This window comes from Calidris pugnax, unplaced genomic scaffold (genome assembly GCF_001431845.1).
Source record: "Calidris pugnax isolate Ruff unplaced genomic scaffold, ASM143184v1 scaffold273, whole genome shotgun sequence".
Taxonomy (NCBI): Eukaryota; Metazoa; Chordata; class Aves; order Charadriiformes; family Scolopacidae; genus Calidris; species Calidris pugnax.
This window is the reverse complement of record NW_015094508.1, coordinates 737,870-758,637: the sequence shown is the minus strand read 5'-3', so window position 1 is coordinate 758,637 and position 20,768 is coordinate 737,870. Positions and strand designations below refer to the sequence as shown.

General features: G+C 42.8%; 1 protein-coding gene across 8 annotated transcripts in view; it reads left to right on the top strand.

The window, feature by feature from the left end:
- ARHGEF28 (Rho guanine nucleotide exchange factor 28) overlaps window positions 1-20,768 on the top strand; it is a 118,475-nt gene that overhangs the window by 95,913 nt on the left and 1,794 nt on the right. For 6 of the 8 annotated variants that reach the window (XM_014965108.1, XM_014965106.1, XM_014965107.1 and 3 more), the window contains 2 exons: window positions 936-1,415; window positions 4,670-4,970. The exons of 1 other annotated variant lie outside the window; for it this stretch is intronic. In XM_014965108.1, coding sequence (XP_014820594.1) covers window positions 936-1,415; window positions 4,670-4,970 — 781 coding nt within the window. The remainder of the gene's footprint in view (window positions 1-935; window positions 1,416-4,669; window positions 4,971-20,768) is intronic. One more of the 8 variants, XM_014965109.1, reaches the window with a different exon arrangement.

Below are 20,768 nucleotides of genomic sequence, written 5' to 3'. Positions count from 1 at the left end.
AAGTGGGAATTGCACATTGCATAAAGTTAAAAACTCTTTCTGGGGTGGACAGCATGGGGTAATGGGACTGTGGGAATTCTCTGGGAATGTCTGCTGAAGTAGATTCCCATGTCAGCTCTTGAAGACAGGCTGTGCAATAAGTGCCTCAGCAGATCTAGGGCTTTCTTGCTTTTCTTTCTTCTTAATCCCAGCTATTTATTTTTGTGTTATTGGCGCATGTCACAACCTTTAATGCAAACAATGTCACAACATCCTTGTGAAGGACAGAATATAGTGCTCTCAGTTGAAAAAAAACCCACAACAACCCAACAACTATTGAAACATTAGATCCAAAATTACTGCCTTGCTGCAGATTCCTGCCAGCACAGACATCTCAGTCAGGTGCATGTAGAAGTGTGGTCCTGATGACATGGCTATGTTGGCAGGTGACTGCAGGACTGATGTTGCAGGTTAGCAAGGAGAGCCTTAGGGTTTGAGCAAGCTGTAGTGGAAAGATTTCGGTTTTATCTATGTAAGCCACATCTGTGTTAGGAATACTTTATTAAGTGTAGCATTCCCAATGCCTTAATGCCCTCTTTAACCATGGAAAATTATTTTACCTTTTTTCCTGTCTCTTAACATCCTCTTACAGAACTGGATCCCAGCTGTAACTGAAATGTATACGCATAGCTGTAACATAAACATACATAATAAGTGTAAACCAGAAGCTGTGTTAAATGTGCTTGAAATGGTTGAGGGCTTTCAGAAACATCTCTTTTTAAAAGGCACGAACACAGAATTTCTCTACTTGCATGCGGAATAACCTTCTGAAAAGCATTAAGTGCTGATACTACGGGACATTGAAGTATTTTTACATTACGCTTCTATGTGAAAATACAGAAATTGATTAATGCTAATATTTAAACATTTGTGTCTGATTTTGTTGTGGTGTCTAGGCAGCAGTAGCTATCCAGGACAGTCACGCAGAGCTCCATAGGTTACTCCTACAAGACAATGAGAAGACCTGTCGGGGCCATGGTTCTCGGCTCAACCTCCTTCTGGAACAAGAAAAATACCGGAATCTGGAAAAACAGAGGGTGGAGGTGGCCAACATACACAAACTGAAGCAGCAGTTTCAGCAAGAGCAGCAGCGGTGGCTGCGGGAGTGCGAGCAGCAGCAGCGGGAGCAGGAGGCGAGGGAGGGCCAGCTGGGGCAGCGGGAGAGGGAGTGCGGGTACCAGGAGGAACTGCTGGAGAAGAGCCGACAGGAACTGGCGCTGCAGCTGCAGGAATACCAGCAGAGCCTGGAGAGGCTCCAGGAGGGCCAGAAAATGGTGGAGAGAGAAAGAGACAGTGTGAGAATGCAGAAGCGGCTCCTTTGGCACTGGAAGCACGGTCAACAAAGTAGCGTGTTGTCATCCTCGGAGAGCTATGAGGTGTGTGTTTCCTTGCTGTAATTATATCCTCGACTGCAGACCTAGAGAGACTTTACTTGATGAATAGATTAGTACATCTGGTACTAGTTGGTAAGTTGGTTACTTGGTTGGTAACGTAATGAGGGAGCATGTGGCAAGCAGAGATTCAGGCATATCCAAGGGCTTTGTTTGAACCTCATGAAGTTTAACCAGGGGAAATACAAAGCACTCAAAGTCCTGCCGCTGGGGAAGAACAACCCCATGTATCAGTACACACTGAGGCCCACTTAATGGGAAAGCAGCTTTGCAGAAAAGGTCCTGTGGGTCCTGGTGGACACCAAGTTGAACGTAAGCCAATAATGTGTCCTGGTCACAAAGGAGACTTACAGTCTCCTGGGCTGCATAAGGCTAAGTATTGCTGGGAGATGGAGGGAGGTGATTCTTCCCCTCTACTCCATCTGCTCCTGGAGTACTGTGTCAAGTTCTGGCTCCCCAGTACAAGAGAGACATAGAGCTACAGGATGGGGAGAGGGGTGTCTGGTGAAGGGCCACAAAGACGTTTGAGGGACTGGGGCATCTCTCCTATAAGGAAACACTTAAACTGTGCACCCTTGAGAAGAAAAGGCTTATTAATGTATATAAATACCTAAATGGAGAGTGTTCCTGGTGGACACCAAGTTGAACGTAAGCCAATAATGTGTCCTGGTCACAAAGGAGACTTACAGTCTCCTGGGCTGCATAAGGCTAAGTATTGCTGGGAGATGGAGGGAGGTGATTCTTCCCCTCTACTCCATCTGCTCCTGGAGTACTGTGTCAAGTTCTGGCTCCCCAGTACAAGAGAGACATAGAGCTACAGGATGGGGAGAGGGGTGTCTGGTGAAGGGCCACAAAGACGTTTGAGGGACTGGGGCATCTCTCCTATAAGGAAACACTTAAACTGTGCACCCTTGAGAAGAAAAGGCTTATTAATGTATATAAATACCTAAATGGAGAGTGTAAAGAGGATGGAGCCAGGCTCTTTTCAGTGGTGCCCACCAACAGGACAAGAGGCACAAAGAGAAACTCAAGAGGTTCCCTCTGAACATCAGGAAACACTTTTTTACTGTGAGGCTGACCAAGCACTGGCAGAGGTTACCCCAAGAGGCTGTGGAGTCTCTGTCCTTGGAGATATTCAGAAGCTGTCTGGATATGGTCCTGAGCAGCTTGCTCTGGGTGGTCCTGCTTGAGCAGAGGGACTGGACCAGATGACCTCCAGAAGTGCCTCTCATCCAGCTGGATGCCCTACAGAAGCCAAACTCAGACCAATGGGCATTAAATTGAGGCAATGGAAATTTTAAGTGTGAGAATCTGTGTTTTATTCTGCTTTGCTGCTGTGTTTGCAAGATACGTTGTGTCTGCTGCCTCTTGTAGGAGAGCTAAATTACTATAATGCTTGAGGCATATAAAGCTTTTAGTGAAGTCTTTGGCTGCTGTCCTTGTTCCTGGACAACAGCACTGTCTTCAGTAAGGAACAGTGGCTGCTCCAGGAGTGGGAAACACCAGGCTCCCATGAACCGCATGTGTCGGGCCCTACTGTCCCGCTTCTCTGAAACAAGCAGCCCCATAGGGAAGAGGCTCCATCCCTGACAGTATACTTCCTTGGGAATGGTCATTGTTAGGGGATGCAATTTAAAGTAGCTCTGAAGCTGCTTAAGTATTTAATACTGAAAATTATTGAGTTTTTGTTGACGGTGAAGGGTAGAGGCTGACTCTGAACTCAACTGTCTGGGTGCTCACCTGCCAGGTGGGACCTGGCCTCTAGTCCCTGTCTTGGTGAGTCCAGTCTTGACTTCCATTACTGTTCTCTAAAGCACCTAAAAATCAAACCATTTTGCCTGGCTTTTGTGTGTATTGAAAGCTCACTGACCCAAACAGCTTTTTTTTCGCCCAGGTTTTCGTTTTCACGAGAAAATCTGTAGAGCCTTTCTTCAGGCCATCACCTCCCTAGTTTTTCAGCTGGCAAGTGACCCATAACAGGCAGTGACCGTTTGGCATCTGAGCCTGTGCCTGCATGAGAGGGTGAAGGATTTGGCCTCTGACCTCCCCCTTTTCATCTGGCTTTTGTGAACACCGTTTGAACATGACATCCATATATACTTGCCCAGCCCAAACAATGAAGGGACTTATGGCTAATATAGCTTGTGGTACAGTTTTGACTTGTTTGGCAATGCTTAAGAAGTGACGATAAAACCAAAACTGAATTTTCCCATCAGCTTTAATGGATAGGACTTCTGAAATCTTTTGAGGAGTGGAAGTTGAAGGATGACGACAGCCTGATTCAGGGATGGCCAGGATCGAACAGACAGAGTGGCAAAATAGTGAAATGCTGTCAAAGAGCAGTGGTTCTTAATCTAATATTTCTTGTATTTTTATTTCAAGTGAACTACATGGGTTTGGATGCATTCCAGGCCTTGGGATCATCTTTGTCTGGCTTTTTCCACTACTGTAGTCCTTACAGCAGAGTGAGCTGAGTGGTTGCCAGTCAGCCAGTATTCTCAGCCCAGTGTTTTTGCCATTGCAGTGAACAACGGTAGTTTTGGCTGGCCAGACATTGCAGTAATTCACACTGCTACTCCTGCTTTTTTGCAAGCTTGGCCTTGATAAACACCTGCAGGCAGGGAGTCTTTGCAGGAGTTGCATTTTCTGCCCTTGAGAGCCATGGCCACTTGCTGAATGCTGTTTGCCATCCCCAGTTTGACTGCTGCAGTCCTGTTCTCTTTGAGTACCTGTCTACGTGAGGTACAATGTTATTTTTGGATTGCAGTGTTCACAGATTTACATATGTGAAGTGGTAACTCATTGAGCCATGGGGCAAAATAGTAACCCTCCAGAAGGAGTCAGCAGAGCTCAGTGCATCCCAGGTAGCGGCCATTTGTCATTTGCATTTTGCAATTATTACTGAGTTTTCCTGCATTTTGAGAGGAGCTAAGGCAAAATGTACTAGGTTTTTGCTGTTTATTCCTGAACACAGATCCAATTTAACATATTTTGAGGTTAACTTCTGGGAAATTAGGTGACTGTTTGCTATGAATCGCCATTCCATCTGGCAGTTAATTTTATGTATCCTGGTGTAAGGATTCTTCAGGATAATGCTCATAGTCATATGGTTTAGCTTTAGGTAGTCCTGCAAGGATACTTATGGGTCCCTTCCAACTTGAGATATTCCGTGCTGTATGATTCTAGTGCTGGACAAAGGTGAAAATGCTGTTCTCTGTTTTTTCTTTCCCCTTCTGCAGATAATGCGACATAGTCAATTGGACAGCTTACGTGGCGAAAATGCATTCTACTTAAATGAAGCTGTAGTGTGTGTGTCTCTAAGCAGTCTCAACAGATCAGATTCTTCTCTCATTTATGAGGATGGTGTGTATGGGCTGAACATCTCAAATTCTGATATAGTAAGGACTAGTGAAAATCAGGTGGACCTCAAAACGGACAATTCTTGTCAGCCAGTGTTAACCAGTGCACTGTGGAAATCCACTGGTCCTTACCAGCAGATGTCTTTTTCCTGCAAAAGCAACAAGGATGCCTTTAATGATGGTAATTAACACTTTCTTTAATTAACAAGTAGTATGGGCAGTTTGCCACCTCTCAGAATGAATAGTCCTAGGTACGAGGACAGCTTGGTAGCAGCGGAAGGAATAGATTTTGCTAAAACAATCGCGTGTCACTTTGCAAGCTTGTTGAGGATGAGAAAATGAGCAGAGCAGAAATACAGAAAACTTTGGGGAAAAAAAACCAACCCTGTTTGTGTCTGCATAACAGTACTCAGAATGTTGTTCTTTCCAAATCCTTAATCCTTTCCCAGTTCTTTTTGGCTTGTTTTTTTTGTTTTGTTTGGTTGGGTTTTTTTGGTGAGTTGAAGTCACTTTTGCTGTTTCAAGTGCATTTTATTGGCTGTTTTAGAACATACATGCATTAGTGGATGATTTGGATGATTGCTAGTTGGAATAGCTTTTGATTTATCATCTCGAAATCATAATCAGTGATCAAACACACTCTGCTTTATTCATAGAGAATGAAATGAAAATATCTTGAAAGACTGTAGTTGTGGAAAGAAAATTACATCGCTTCTAAGGGTTAGCACCATCTTTGACAATAAGTTTCCATGTTAGTAAAAACAGCTCTTACTGCATTAACTTTCTTTATTCTTGTATTTTGCCAGAACAATATTGACAGTTATTGACAGTGGCTACCAAAATGTGTGGAAGAGGCCACCTATCTAAGCACTGCATTGAACTAAAAATTCCTTGTAGGACTTAAAAACGCACTAATGAGAAACTCTGAACTATCTGGGTTTCATTTCTCACGTTGAATAATGATAGTTTTGATCTGACTTGGTGTCTACATTCTTCCATTATTGTGAGAGTTGTAGAGCAGCATATGAAAACACAACAGCTAAAAGTCTTAGGGGACAATGGTGCACTTTTGGTGTAATAGATAAGTAATCTGGTGGGGTTTTCCTGCACAGTTGTGAAATTCAGGTGAGACATGACAAGTCAACACTGCAGCAGTGCCTGAGCTCCTATTTTCCTGCAGCTGGCCATGCAGGATGACTTCTGTCCTCACACCAGCTGCATGCAGGTTACTTCACAGCAAAGACCAGTGGGCAGCAGGATAAGAAGTTGAAAATGTAAACCAGAACAATGGTATTTTAATTGTCCTAGGTCAAATCTTGAAGTTGTTCAAATGAAAAGGTCCTTGATGGAGATTAAGGAACTTGCTCCTAAGTACTCCTTGTAATGTATTAACCAGGTAACCACTACAACCTTACTAGTTGTTGATACATGGGTTGCCAAAATAGCATTTTATAATCAAAGGTAGGGCAGGCTAGTCTCATCACCACAATCAGCAAACCAAGCTGATTAGTAAAAGAGATTAATATTTCTAAAGATGCCTAAATAATTAGCCCGGTGAAACTCGTTCTAGTTTGACTGAAGTTGCCGTTTTAGTAATAGGTTAGCTAAGCTAGTGCAAATTTGAAAAGCAACACTTATATGGGTTTAAACCTCTCAAAAGTGGATTAGCTTGCACTGGCAAACGTTCAGATGCAAGCTAACCAGGATACTTTCTATTGAGCCCACATGAGAGCGTCTGGTTTAATTAAACTGGCTTGTACCAGTTTAATTGCACTGATTCTAAGATAAGCTGGTGGAGCTTCTGTATGTGAAGATGCCCTTCACCTACAATGGCCCAGCTTTGTGTTCAGCTGCTATAACTGCATCTTGTGTAGACATCCTTATTTTGCCCTGGTAACAGTGCAGTCCCAGCAGCTTGGGCAACAGCACTGGATACCAAGCCTGCCCAAGATTTTAGTGTAAGTCACTCTGGCTAAGTCATGTCTGTAAAAACCTGCAGTTAATGCCTCGATTGAGTCACAGGGTGCCTTTGGCAAAGCAATGCAGCAAATCCTTGCAGCATCCTGATGGTGCAGATGGTGCTGCGAAGCCCCCCCGGTGCATTGCTAGAGCAGGGAGCCTCCCCCCCAGAGAGATGTGCCATCGCATTCCACAGTCGCATTTGTGATTTGGAGGGTGACAAGTATTCTGTGCTCTGATCATGCAGTGCATAAATCTGTATCATTCAGACTTACTTCTGTCATGCATCAGGAGCCACCGTACGGGGAGTGGGGAATGAGAAGAACGCTAAACTTCCCCCTGAAAGACAGATGGCATCTGAAGCCCCAGCAAATGGCTCTGCACATGGAAATGAAGTAAATCACTTGTTCCTAAGCAATGTGAATCAAGCTCAGCAGTATGAAAGTTTCATACAAGGAAGCTGATTTCCTTTTTGCTTTTTTTTTTTGGCCATGCTTTTTCCTCAGAGAGTTTAGCAGAGTTTAAGAAGATCTCATGACCTTGTGCCTCCATTTCCTGACACCTCTGCAGGGTATAGTCAATTCTGATCACTTGTGAAGGAAAACCAACAGAGATGCAATGAGAGAAAGGCTGGAAATAATTTGAAAATTACCTGAAACTTTTAATATTTTCATGTGGATGAATGTTTCATGACATTTTCCTGCATTTTTCAACCAGCTCTATGTATGAAGTCTTATAATCATCTTTCAAAAAACATTCTAAATAATACTTCAAAATAGAACACAGAAACAAATACTGAGTATGGTTTACTTGAAATAGCCACATGCCAGATACATACACAGCCAGATCTTGGATATAGTAAGTTTTGTGTGTATGCAAAAGGAATTTCTTGGTTTTGATTAATTTTCCTAGAATTATTAGGCATACTGTAAGAAGTCTGCTCTGTCAAAAAAACCTTAAATTATTTAATGAGAAGCACCACCTGAACGTGTTGTCAAGGAGTTAATCATGCCGCATGCTACTGTATACTAAGTACTATGCAATTTAGCTTCATAACTATATTCAAATGGAAAAAGCTACAGTCCTCCAAGTGCATAATTTTCCATTCATATTTTCTAAGGTAAGACATATGTCTCTTCACATAGCTAGCATTATGATTATATATCATTGTTTTATGTGTATGGGAGGGAACTTCACTAAAGACCTTGGGGCAAGTTCCCACAAAGCTGAAACTGGCACAAGTACACTCACTAGAAAAGGTGTGTCAGTCAACAGGAGGAAAATATGATTGAAAGAAAAATGTGTTAATGCGTTACACTAATGGTTATAAAATTATCTGCATGAAAGAAGACAAGTACTTTGGCTAATTAGGAATCAAGGGAAGTATAGGTTTTGTGTCAGACTAGACTGAGAATTGAATAAATTACTCTTGCATTTAATTGACATGTCAGGTTAACTAGCCAAAGTGATGCCTAAGGATTTACCTATGGATTCACCTCTTTGATTTCAGGAATCAGTACAATTTTAATTCTTTTAAGCTTTGATGTGCATGGCATTGTTGACTGGTACTGCCTTTCATTTTTTTTATTCAGATGTTGTAGCTACAGGAATATAATTGAAAAGTGATAGATCTGGAAAACTGTGCTGAAACTTGATTATGGGAAGTTTTTTTCCCCTAGACATTTGCAGTGTTAGCATGAAGGCCTGTAAGCATGATCTAGTGGAAAATACAGTTTAAATCTTTATGGGGAACATAGAAAAGCCTGTGATCTCTATAAATGTCCAAACGCAAAAATAGGGAGCAAATGTAGGGCTCTATTTGACTAATGTGATTTTAATCTTTCTTAAAGGACAGAAATTTGTACATATATGCATTTAAGCAAATGAGATAGATTGATTTTGGCAAAACAAACCATTTATAGTGGTTTTCATCAAAGAAAGTGGTTTCTAGGGATGTAAAATACTTAATTTGCAATAGAAAAAGCAAAAAACCCAGAAACAAAGTGTAGTATTCTGTAACTCCTTTTTTCCCTTCTTCTTTATAAGAAATTATCTTCCTATTCCTTAAAGCAGATTGTGCTTGCTCTATTGAATCTGTTCTTAAAACTGTACATTATATTCATTTGTCTTAGTTTCCCATTGGTAATTGAGATGAGGTTTAGAACAACACATTATTTTTTGGCTATCTTAACATCAGTTATGGCCTAATGATGTTGTATAGAAGTACCTGCATATGTTTGCATCAGGGAGGTAAGGACAGGGCTGTATGGGCCTGGTTCTTTTCTTATGTTTGTGTTAAGATGAATTTGTTGAGTCAGAAGAGGTACACGATGTAGAGCTGATGAAAGTGTGTTTAAAAACCAGGTGAAACGTGCTTTGCACTACAGTGTTAAAAGGCCATCTGAAGATGTACAAGCTGTTTCCCCGTGATTCCAAGTCAGCATAGGATTTTGGCAAGGGGTGAATCTCAGTAACTCAGGGCCTTATTCAAATAAGCATAGCTCCTGCTGCCAGTGCTGGAGGTGGTTAATGGGATCCTATATTGAGGACTTTGTTGAATAAGATCGCTTTCATCTCTTGGAACCTGTTAAATAATTACTAGCTCCCACAAGAAAATTCATCACAGTTTTGCATATGTGACCGCTGGGAGTTAATTTCTGTACTGTTGCTGCTGTATGAACTCCTGAGTACATTGTCTTCTGAGCTGGGACATAACTGTGCCCCGTACAGCACACACTTTACACATCTCCCGTTTAAACAGCATCCTTCATAGCCAGCAGCAGGCCAACACCATACTACCTATGGAATGGCATGTGAAGATTTTTTTTTGCCTATTTTGAGTTTTTCTGGTGTGTTTCACAATATTTTAAATAGTGCCATTCTTTCACTGTTTGTCCTGTACAGTGAGCATATTCTTTCTGTTGTTCCTCCGCTTGAGAAGAGGGAAGGAGAGAGGATGACACAGCCATGGAGCTCCTGGTTTGTCAGCACATCTCATGAGCAGATGTGACATTTTGAGTAACTTTAAACTTTTTGTCTTTTTTAATTGAGTAGATGCCAAATTAAGAACATGCAATTAATTCCAGATTGCCCTTTCTGTGTTCAACATATCCCTTCTACTCTTAGCACATGGACGCATAGGTGAGCACACGTGCATTCAGTGCTCAACATTAAGTTGTAATGAGAATAAAATGAAATGGTAAGATACAAGAATATGAAGTTGAGCACCCACATTTCCCAAATTCAAAACCGCATTGATTTATCAAAACAATTAAGATCTTACTTTTAGCTCTGCAACAGATAACAGCAAATTTGCCTCCTCTCCATACCACAGAACACTGAGTTTCGTGCTCTGCCATAAGACATCAGTGTCTGTGGGATACTTGGTGGAAGTGAATCACAGGGGAAGCATTTTTCTTCCTCTTGGGAATAACACTGCCATTTGTTTAAAGCAGATGGCAAAAGGGATTAAATCACATGGCAGTGTGATACCAAAGTGAAAAATATGTCATTATATGTCATTTGCAATTAGTATATTTCAAGTAACACTTGCTTTTCAGCTCTGCAGCACTAGGGTTTTTATAGTTCTGTTACTGATTTTCTCATCGCAAAATACTTTTTTGCATTTCTGAACATGGCCACAGTAGATGCAGCAGTATGACATTACATAACCTTCTAATTAAGGCGGTTAATGATGTTCTGGTTTTATACTGTATGCTGATGTAAGTACAGAATTTCCTGTGTAATGGCTGTCTGATTTGATTCCTGTTACTATGTTATCATTGAGACCTCATTCATTAGGGCAGAAGTTTAAAATAGTGCACATCTTTAAGATGATGAATGGAGCGAAGAGAATGTCCATCCCTGTCTTTTGCAGTACCGCTGATGTTGGTGTAAATCTGCACACCATACTCAGGATTTCACTGCCTGCAGCCTTCTTATAGATGATGGCCAAATCTTTCTCATTTTCCTCATATTTATGGTTCCAGCAACTTCAGTGCAGTGGGTTTTGAAGTAGCATCAATGAAAGTGGAATGGGTTGGACTGTATTTTTTACACACAGATTTATTCTTTAGTTAGGTAATTTATTCCAATAGATATGGGCTTCAGGGAAGGAGAAGGCAGGAAAGGGGCACATTTTGAAGCAGAAGACCCTGGGCAGGGGGTCTTTTGCCAGACAGCTGTTTTGTAGTGAAGCAGCTCCAGCTCAGGGTTGTGCAGAGCTGTGACTTTGGCAGCAAGTCTGCAGGGAAAGAGGTGATCTCTCCGGAAAAACAGTCACAAAACAAGAGTCCTGCTAATTGCTGTTTGATGTCAGGAAGATACCTTGGGAGGTCCGTGTTTAACCCAGGTAATGTGATCTGTGGGTGGAGACTTGGTTGCATGCCCTGCTTTAGTATATTAAAAATGTTTTGTATATGTTTTGTAATGGAATTAGACCCTGAAATAGAGGCACAAGTATGAATAAATAATGCATCCTAATGGCTGGGAGAAGCTGTTTATGGATGATCAAATTTTGCAAGATACTGAGTATGCAAACACACCCTGTAGAATCATGTCGCTGAATCACCAAGTGTATCTGTCTGGCTTATTTTGAAAAGTACAATCTCATTTTAATTATTTAGTATAATACTTTACATATTCCAGGAAATGGCCTGTAGCACGTTGTGTAAAAGCAATGAAGCCTCAGTAATATGAAACCTCCTCAGCAGCATCTGCTGTTAAATATTTATTGAGAAGCTGTGGAAGATTTTCTGTCTGTCTATTACTGGCATTCATCACAGGAGCACCCAATTGTTTTCCACATAAATTATGTTGGCTGGAGCCAAGCTTCTAGAGAATACTTCATGGGGTATCTTGTTTTGCATCCCTCCTCAGATGCTATAGAAAACTTTCCTTTGGGAGTAAATTTTTGGTGGGGCAGTAAAGTGGAGGAGCCTTGGTGCTGGTATGGAAGTTGTTTTTAGTTTAATCAAATAGGAGGACTTCCAACAGTCACCTGTCAAGATTTCCTTGAGTGTCCCTTGGAAGGTTGATCTAGGACTCGAACATAAAAAATACAAAAATAAATGTGATTTGGCTGTATTTGGTTAGGGTCTGCCATAGAAAAATCAATGAAACCCGTGTGGCTATAAAATTAATTGAATATACTCCGTATTATTCCCTGACAGACAGGGAAACTAGTATATTTGGCGAGGATGAAAAGAGATATATTTTATTTTTCCTTTTTTTAATTGAGGTTGAGAATTGCAGGATAGTTGTTACTAACAGCAAGAACTGCAGAGAAGTTGTGTCCTATGCAGGGCAACTTGCCATTTGCAGCACAGTGGTGGTGGGAAAGGGATGAAGGTCTAAGAGGCTTCTGTGTTAAATACAGGCAGTTTTGAACTAAAGGTGAAAATGAATGCAGGAGGGTGTTTTAAAATGTAGTGTCACTTTTTTTCTGCTGTGAGGAAGTGGGCTGCTCTCTAGAGTGGTGGGATGGGATCGGTGCAGAGCTGTAGTGCATGAAGCGAGGGGGTGGGTAGGCACTGGGGGTCGATGGACCAAAACAGAGCCGGCATCTACAAAGATGCAGCAGTGGGACTAAGGAGAAGACAGTTTGTTGTGAAAGCAGGGTAGAAGGAGGAGGTGGTGAATTCGACCTTAAGGGTAAGGCCAGTGTTGTTGTAGTGGAGAGAAGTGGGAGCAGAAAAAAAGAAAGGGGATCCAAGTACGTTCTGTGCACTCAACGCTGAAGGGATGAACGCACATGCTTATTTGATAATTGTGCTTTTTTCTGCCTTTGATGTACCATTTTCCCTTTAGCTTTTATGCAAACTGTTTTCACAGCAGTTAGGTGTTCACAGAGCATTTAGCAAACAATTAAAAAGGGCATCCATTTCAAAATACTTGAGCACACCCTGAAACTTCCTATGCTTACAATGCAAAGCCTGGGGAAAGTGCAGCTTTTCAGTTTTTGCTATGTTTTTCAATGACTGCAAGGAGAAAACATCACTGCATATACTTTCTGCCAGCCTGGATAAAAATGGCTATGCTAATACTCAAACTGCAATCAAAAAATAGTGACACGATTTCCCTGTGTTTTGAGCTTGGGTAGAACAAGTATCTCTAGGAGTCTCAGATAAGAGGCTTCTGTCAGATGCTTACTCTTATAGTAAGGCCCTTATTTTTTCCTGCATTAATCACCAAGCGACAGCTTCTATTAAAGGGTAAGATTAGCAAGTAATTGATTTGAAACAGGTACTTTGCCTTATTTTTTGCTTCTGCTGCGGTTCTATATATTGGCTTAGTATTCCTCTGCCACTTAGTTTGATTTTTGATCTCATCAGCTTTTATGAGTAAGAAGCGATGGATCTGGTCTGTTCTTGGGAAACTACCATACAAACCCAAGGTGCTTAGGAGGAGACTTGAGAGTGTTTTATAAATGACCTCCCCCTTTTGGCTTTTGTAGCAGAGCAGCCCTTCTGCTACTCAAGAAAGTGTTTGCCAAGTCCAGAGCATGCTCCTTTCTGTTGCACCTTAAAGACTGGCCAAAAGCTTGGGACTAAACTGATTGTTTGCCAAAGTCTTTGATTTAATGTTTATTTCAAAGCAAAATTGTAGTTTAAAAAAAAAAAAAAAGAAAAACCCAAAACCATCCATAAAATATGAAGCAAAGTTAATCAGCACAATAATGTCTGCCTGTGGTATGAGAGAGCTCAGAAGAGTAGTTTTGATGTGTAAATGTCCCCTTTTGTTTCAAAGGGAATGAATTCATCTGCCAGAGAGCGTTACTGCTAACTGTTTGTCTCTTCAGAAGGGAAGGAGAGGGAGCTTCACCACGGTGTTCTACCTGCGGGCTGCAAGCTGGGGCTGCGGGCAAAGGGAGCCCGTGTGGATGTGCTGGCTGGCGGCAGAAAGTGGGGCTGGTTTCATCTCCTGCCCAGTCTTTGGAAACCCTGCTTGGGTCTGTAACTTTCTGGGACTTCCATTTCTCCAGCAAACATCCAAGCAGGAGCGTTACCCGCTTGCCCGCAGTTTGTTTTGTTGTCAGCCACAGACAGACAGACAGACAGACAGACGAGTCGCCCCTGCCCCCTGGAGAGGTGGTGGAGCAATGGGCCCACGCAAACAGCTGGTCACGTTCCTTGTGATCCTTTGTAGGAAGGGTGTTCTTGGGGGTTTTATGGTTATTTTCTCCTGATCATTTGAGTGCAGCTGTGTTTAATGAGCTGGAAAAGAAGTAGGTCAATAAAACATGTGTTCATTGTTAGGAGAATACCTGTTGGACCATGTGTGTGTCTGTAATTGACCATCTAAAGCTTCAAAGCTTAGCACAAAGACTATTTAATAGGGAATTCATACCTAAATAAATTAATATTAAGCAGAAGCAGACGGCTGGCAGGCAGTATGCCCTACCTAGGTGAGACTGTGGGTATTTAATGCACAGACAAGTCATGATTTCAAATCAGACCTATGTTTAAGTCTCTCTTATTGATATGCATTAAAAAGCAGCATGCCAAAAATAGTTTAGAAGCCGTGTGCATTAATGCCAACACAGCTGATAATGTAGCCATTTTAGTAGGTTAAAATTTTAAATTATTTCAACCTAGGGGCATGCTCTGAACTTGATTTTAAAGTGGTATCACTGGCAGTGTCTGAGCTTGAGGTGGTTTAAAATCGTTTATTTGATAACACCAGTGTTAGAAATAGTGTGTTTACTGGAGTTTAATAAAAAAAAAAAGACATCTGCATCATCACATCTCTTCTAAACCTGGAGCTTTAAGACAAATATCAAATAAATGAGTTGGAACCATTATGGAGGTTTAAAATACAGGGAAACTTTTTCTTAGCCAAGAAGTAGGTCCAAATTCTCTAGACCAAACTTCTCTAAAGAATTATGAGGCATAACCTGAAAACTCAATTGCATTATTTTACCTAAGCCAACAACTAAACAAAGAACAGAAACATGCAGAATAATGGCATTTCCAGTAATTTTACTGTGAACAAAAATCCAAAGTATAGATGTGAAGACGAGTTGCGTTGCAGACCTTATTCATCACAGACTTTGAATTCTTTCTGTTCTCCGTGTAACAGAAAAATGCGCTAAAGCTGATGAGACTAATTGAAGTAAGATCTATTATGATTTAATTGCTTCTCTGCTTTTTGTGAAAAGACCTCTTATTCATGAAGGTGCTTGTTTGCCTAAAATATGCAGCTGCTGCTTTTTCATGGGGTTGGGCTGGTTAAAAGTAAATAGCAGCATTAAAATTCTCAGATTGATTTCCTGCCTTATTCAGTCAGCTGAAATGATTAGGCTCCTCTTTCCTTGATAGCTTCAGGGTCAAAATATTTTTCCCAGTGTTTTTTGAGACCTGGTACGGAATTCAGTTCCACTGTGAAATCAGGTTTACTGAGGTGCGTCAACCCAGTTTCTCAATGGTACTTGAGATCTCGACTTGCAGTGAAACTGCTGAGTATTGTCCTCAGATCCTCAAAGCTTATAGACGCCTTTTCCATACCAAGTGGACCCGTACAGCAGCAGTGATGTCTTGGCTGTACCCAGGGCAAAGGGCTGCTCTGCCCTGGCAGGTCCGGTGCTGCCAAGTGGTGTTCCCAACCATCAGCTCCATAAGCAACTGAACCGGTGGTGTGGAAAGTCCATGGCAAATTAGGAAGGTCTTCATAGGCACTGAAAAAAGCACTCAAAACCTGTCATGGTGCCTTTCACCGGGAGGAAAGGGAGAGAGGCAGAGGTGCCTGGAGTTCCCTGGGGAACCGGCTGTCACTAATGAATGTGCATGGAAACCACTGGGAGCATCATTAGAGACAAAGAGGTGCCATGGGATTTGCCGGTGGGGACTTTCAGTGAAGCTCACTGAAGGAGTTAGGCTGCCGTTTGCTATTGAACTGTAATGGCAAATGAGAGTCTGTTACCCTTGAATTCCTTTGAATATCTCAGGGTCGGTAGACTTAGCATTGGTTTTTAGGTGTCTGCTTGTGCTTTGCATTATGCATGAGTGCCGGTGGGGGGATTAAACACAGCAGCTCTGCCACTTCAGATAGCTTTGGCCTGAAACTGATGTGTCAGCTGTCAGTCCAGATGAACTTGGTACAAGAACTGGTACCAGTTATTATAAATAAATGGTAAACCCAAAACCTAACTCTATATATTTTCAGAGGAGTTTTGAGAATCTTTAACATATTTGTTGCTAAAAATGGCATAACTGTCTCTTCATTTAATGGAATTTTATTTTGTGAAGAGGGACAACATGTGACACGGATCTCTGAAAGTCACAGCAAATTAATTCACCATATACATGCAGTTTCTGCAAAATCCATGTGGTGAGTGTCATCGCCTTTCCCCTTACCCTCTCTTTCTTTTTATTATTTTTTATTATTATTATTGTGGAAACAGCTGGGAAGTAAAAAACCCGAGTATCCAACCCAGCCTGACTTCAGAGCTGACCCAGTTTCGAGCAGGGGTTCGAACCAGTGGCCTCCTAAAATGCCTTCCTACTTGAATTATCCTGTGATGCTTTGAAATTAGGGTCAGAGCTGAAGGAGAAAAACTGAGGGCTTTCTATTAAAAAGACAGAGACTTGGGAAGGATTTTTTTTTGCTGGAAGTGTTTCCTAGTGCCTTGATAATGTCTTCCTATCTTTCCCATAATCATCCCTGTGGGCACTCCAGGCTTACCTGAAGAGCTCTGATCCTCAGGGGAGAGAGGAGGGGTGAAAGAGAAAATCTGTGGCATTTATTTGATGTGGAAGTGCTTACATCCTATGACAAGAGACACAAGGTGAGAATCAGTGTGACTAATGAGTTGTTTACTTGGCTTTTGTATCCTCCTCCCCCTCCCCCCACCAGGAGCACGGGGGGCTGTGTTTGTTTTGGTATGTATTGATCTCAGATTCCTGCAAATGCCATTGCTTTGTCCTTCACCTTCCGAGCAGTTTATGCGATGCCACTAATCCTATCTCTTAGTGCTACAGGAAGGGTAGGGTATGGTAGTTAGGATGTGGAATGCCACTTCTTTTTTTTTTTTTTTTTTCCATTTCCCGTACAGCTTTAGCACATTTTTAGCCAGAAGCTGTCGTTTCTCTGAGATTGGACCTAGACCACATTTGGAGAACTGAGGTCCTTTCCTTCTAAGGAAGCCCCCATGAAAGTTGGCTCTACGTGCTGCAGGCCTTCAGTCAGGCATTGCTGTTACATTTAGGTTGCCTAGAAAAGTATTTTTATTTTGGGGGAGTGGAGTGTCTCTCTGCAGTGTCCTGATACCTGTCCTCATGGTACTGGAGCTAAAATAATGGAAAATGGGGAGCAAAAATTGGATTTGTTTTTAACGTTGCATTTGGCAGTATGTGTCTGTCTGCATGATGCAAGTTGTGATTTTTTTACCTCCAGAATTTGGTAGAAATGGCCTCTAACCCTTATTGAGAAAGTTGGTGGGGGAGACATCAGGGAATGCCTGGGTTTTCTTTATTTAATGAAATGGTATCGGCTGAGATAAAAAGGAGAAAAAGCTGGACTGAAGTGGTATTTTGTGCTGTGGTGTGGTATTGCTGGGCTGAACAGGGCCCCAAAACCTTGAAGTGCTGTACCAGATCACCTCCAGCCTCAAGGACATCACTCTCTGCTCAGGAGTTTGACCAGCCCAATGTTGAAAGAGTAGAGCTGCTCTGGCAGGGGGGGGTTGGACTAGATGATCCCCTGAGGTCCCTTCCAACCCCCATATCATTCTGGGATTCCCTGATTTTTCTGGTCTGCTGTTTAGTTTTGTCTAGGATATGCATGGTGCAGCTGAGGACCTGTCTCTGGCTCTTCGGGAAAGACTTACCAGGAGTGTTGTAGAAGAAATAAATTTTGAGTAAGCGAGAAGTAGTTAAAGGATGTTCAGTTTGCACATAAACACCAGAAGCCAGGATGCAGTGAGATGCCGACAGCCCTTGGCTGCTGCAGAAGTGGGAGGGAGGGGGGTTCTGTGAGCCTCACAGGGAGACCCTGTGGAAAGGTCCGAGCTACAGCTCAGCTTCGGAAATCTGGGAGTGTTTTCTGTGCTTATATAAATATGGAGGAAGAAACTGTGTTCCCCTGGGTGTAAATGAGCAAGAGGAAGGCTGTGGCTGGGTACAGTCACCTTGGCTTGTCCTTTGTGTGCGAGGGGTGCGGAGTCAGGGCAGCAGGCAGAGCCCAGCCCAGGCAGGAGGGGTGCAGGAGCCCTTTCTCTGGGTGCTGGTGGTGTGGGTGCTGGGCTGGTGGGCGCGCTGTTGAGCTGAACACAGCCCGCCCCAGCATCCCTCGGCAGCTTGGAAGGGAGCAGGAGAGAGGCTAAGTAAACGCTGAATTTAAAGAAAGGGAATAATACAGATCTCATTTAGTGGCCAGTGCTGACGGAAGATGAGTTACAGTCGCAATGAAGGAGGCTAATAAAAGGCCAGTGGTCCTTATTTACCTGGCTCTTGGTCCATACAGAGTTCTGATTGTCAGCTGTAGTGCAGCAGAGAACAGGCCTGGAGAGCAGCAACGGAGGTTCCTAGGGGTGTCCCGGCTGCCTGGGGAGCACAGGAGATCTTCCCAGCCATCGCTTTCTGGTAGCAGCCCCCTTTGCCAGCACACTTCTCTACATAGATAATCAGTTTGTTTTCCACGTATCCCTTTTTCTTTGAGCATGTTCAGCTCTCAGAGTTCTTTAGTAGGCAGCAGCTGATGCTGTCAAGGCTGTTTCTGGAGGGATCTTCCCTGTTTCGGGAGAGCACTTAAAGGGGAGGGCTTCTCCCACCATTCTGCTTAGGGCCAAAGGCAGCTTGTTTCTCTGTGCTGTACCGGGGAGCTTGGAGGAGGCTTCTTGGCAGCTATTGCTGCTCTGCGTAACACGAACCAGTGCTGGCTGGTGGATCGGTCCTTTTTCCCCACTCTCCCTTCACCTGAGGCTGTTATTACCAATTCTGGCAGTTCTTCCACCCTCCCCAAGCAGCTGCTCTTGGGGCTCATCGCGCTGCCGCCTGCGATACCAGCTGGTCTCCTGGCTCGGCTGCTTCCAGCATGGCATCAGGCAGGGAGACAGCAGGCACCCTCCCCACTGGCAGGCTGAGTATGTCGGCCCAGGGACACATTGTGCTTTTATTAGGCAGAGCCTGTGTTGAGTGCCACCTGAAGCACAGCCAAAACCAGCCCCTTCCCTCCTCAGTTGGATTAGGCACAACCTTTCCATCCTGAGAAGTCACTCATCACCCCAGCAGCAGCTGGGCTTTCACCTCCTGGGTGCTCTCCTGCTGTTCAAGTTCTCTGGATGCAACAGAATTTTAAATGAGAAAAAAAAAAAAAAAAAAAAAAAAAAGGCAGCTAAACTAGGGATAAATCATTTATTTCAATAGTGACAGAATCTGATTTGTTTTTCCAGAGTGCTGACAGTTTCCACTGCTCAGTTCTGCTGCTTAGAGTTGTAACAGTTAATGAGAAATGGTTTGGAAACTGCTACTGTTTTAATTGGTGAAGCAATTACTCTTTAGTTTTGATGGTGGAAAATAACTGCATGTAAGGTGTTACTCTTTCTTTTCTGGGTTTTTTCAAATTTGTAATTAGGCTTCTCCAATTATGTACTTCATAAACTTTGGAAACAGATCTTTCAAATAAGTGCTTACTGCCTGGTATTCTTATGCACATAACTTTGTTAAGGTGAATAGACTCACAGGACTTAAAAGGAATATTAATGTGGGTAAAATTACCCCCAAATACAAGTGTTTAGAAGTTGAGGACCTTTCTGGTAGGGCTCTTTTTAATAAATAAATAAAACTGAACTATCCAGTTTGCATAAAGAAAAGCAGATGTAGGGTATTTCTGGTTTCTTCTCTTGCTGCAAATTGTAATCGTTTTGTAATATGGCTATCAAAAAGAAATCAATGCAAGTCATCTTTAACACAGCAAGGCTTTTCAAGTTAGTCAGGGAGTCAAATCCTGCTATGTTATGTATTGCAAGTAGCTCACCTTCAATCAAGACGTACTCTAGATTTTCACCCAGACCAAAACATGATCCTTTAAATCCAGTGTAAAACAGTAAAAGAATGTAAATTTGGAATTAATTTTCTTAACATCCTGTGTCATCCCACTGTGAACGAGCACCGCTTGTGTATAAACACTTTGCCCCTGCTACCAGCCCTGCACTCTCAGCAGTGGGTATGACATACATGTAGCCTGTGCTGAGAACCCAAGCCCCAAAGCCTGTTTGCTCCCCCCAGCTGTGTGAATACAAAGGAGGAGAAGACGCTGAAGGCAGAGGCAGTGATAGGATGTGTTCCCACATGCCCATCACATAATCATCTCCCACTGCTCCACACACCCCGTGGTGGGGAGCAGCAGAGGAGCCCAGGCTTTGCAGGGTTGCCAGTAAACTTGCTTTGCCTTAAACTCCTGCCTCAGTGAACAAGACCGGTGGGAGCCACGTGTGTAGGGGGAGTGCCAGGTGTGGGCAGGTGTCATTTTAAATTGCCACCAGTTAGAGCAACGTGGTGTGTAAAACCCCCAAGTTCTCCTTTACAATAGATTTTCATTGCACATAAATGTGAGAAGGGGTAGGGACCAGAACAGGCATGAAATGTCTTTTTAGCTCTCTGCACGCATGACCAAGGTTCAAAGGACCCCAATGCTGGGTATGCTTGCTTCTGGTGTTACCCATGCTGTGGGAGGGGGTACCGAGCTCCCCTTCTCCCTGCAGAATCCTTTTTGCAGAGGAAAGAATGAAAAGTTAACCCTCCTGATGTAATAGCAGAGGTTGGTTGGGCCAAGATTACACTGAAAATTATTGCAACCTGTCCATTGCAGAGTTTTCTCATTCCTATGAGGATACATGCTCCATTGTTATGCAGCTTGTTTTTATAGTAAAAATTGCTTTGCAAAAATACAGATGTAGAAAAGCCAACTACTGAGGTGCAGTTCCTGAGGGCCTGAAGTGGTACGGAAAGCTGACTAGGGAGAAAACCCAACCGTAGTTATTTTTTTTTAAAGTAGTGCACAGATCATCAGGAAAGCTGTCAGA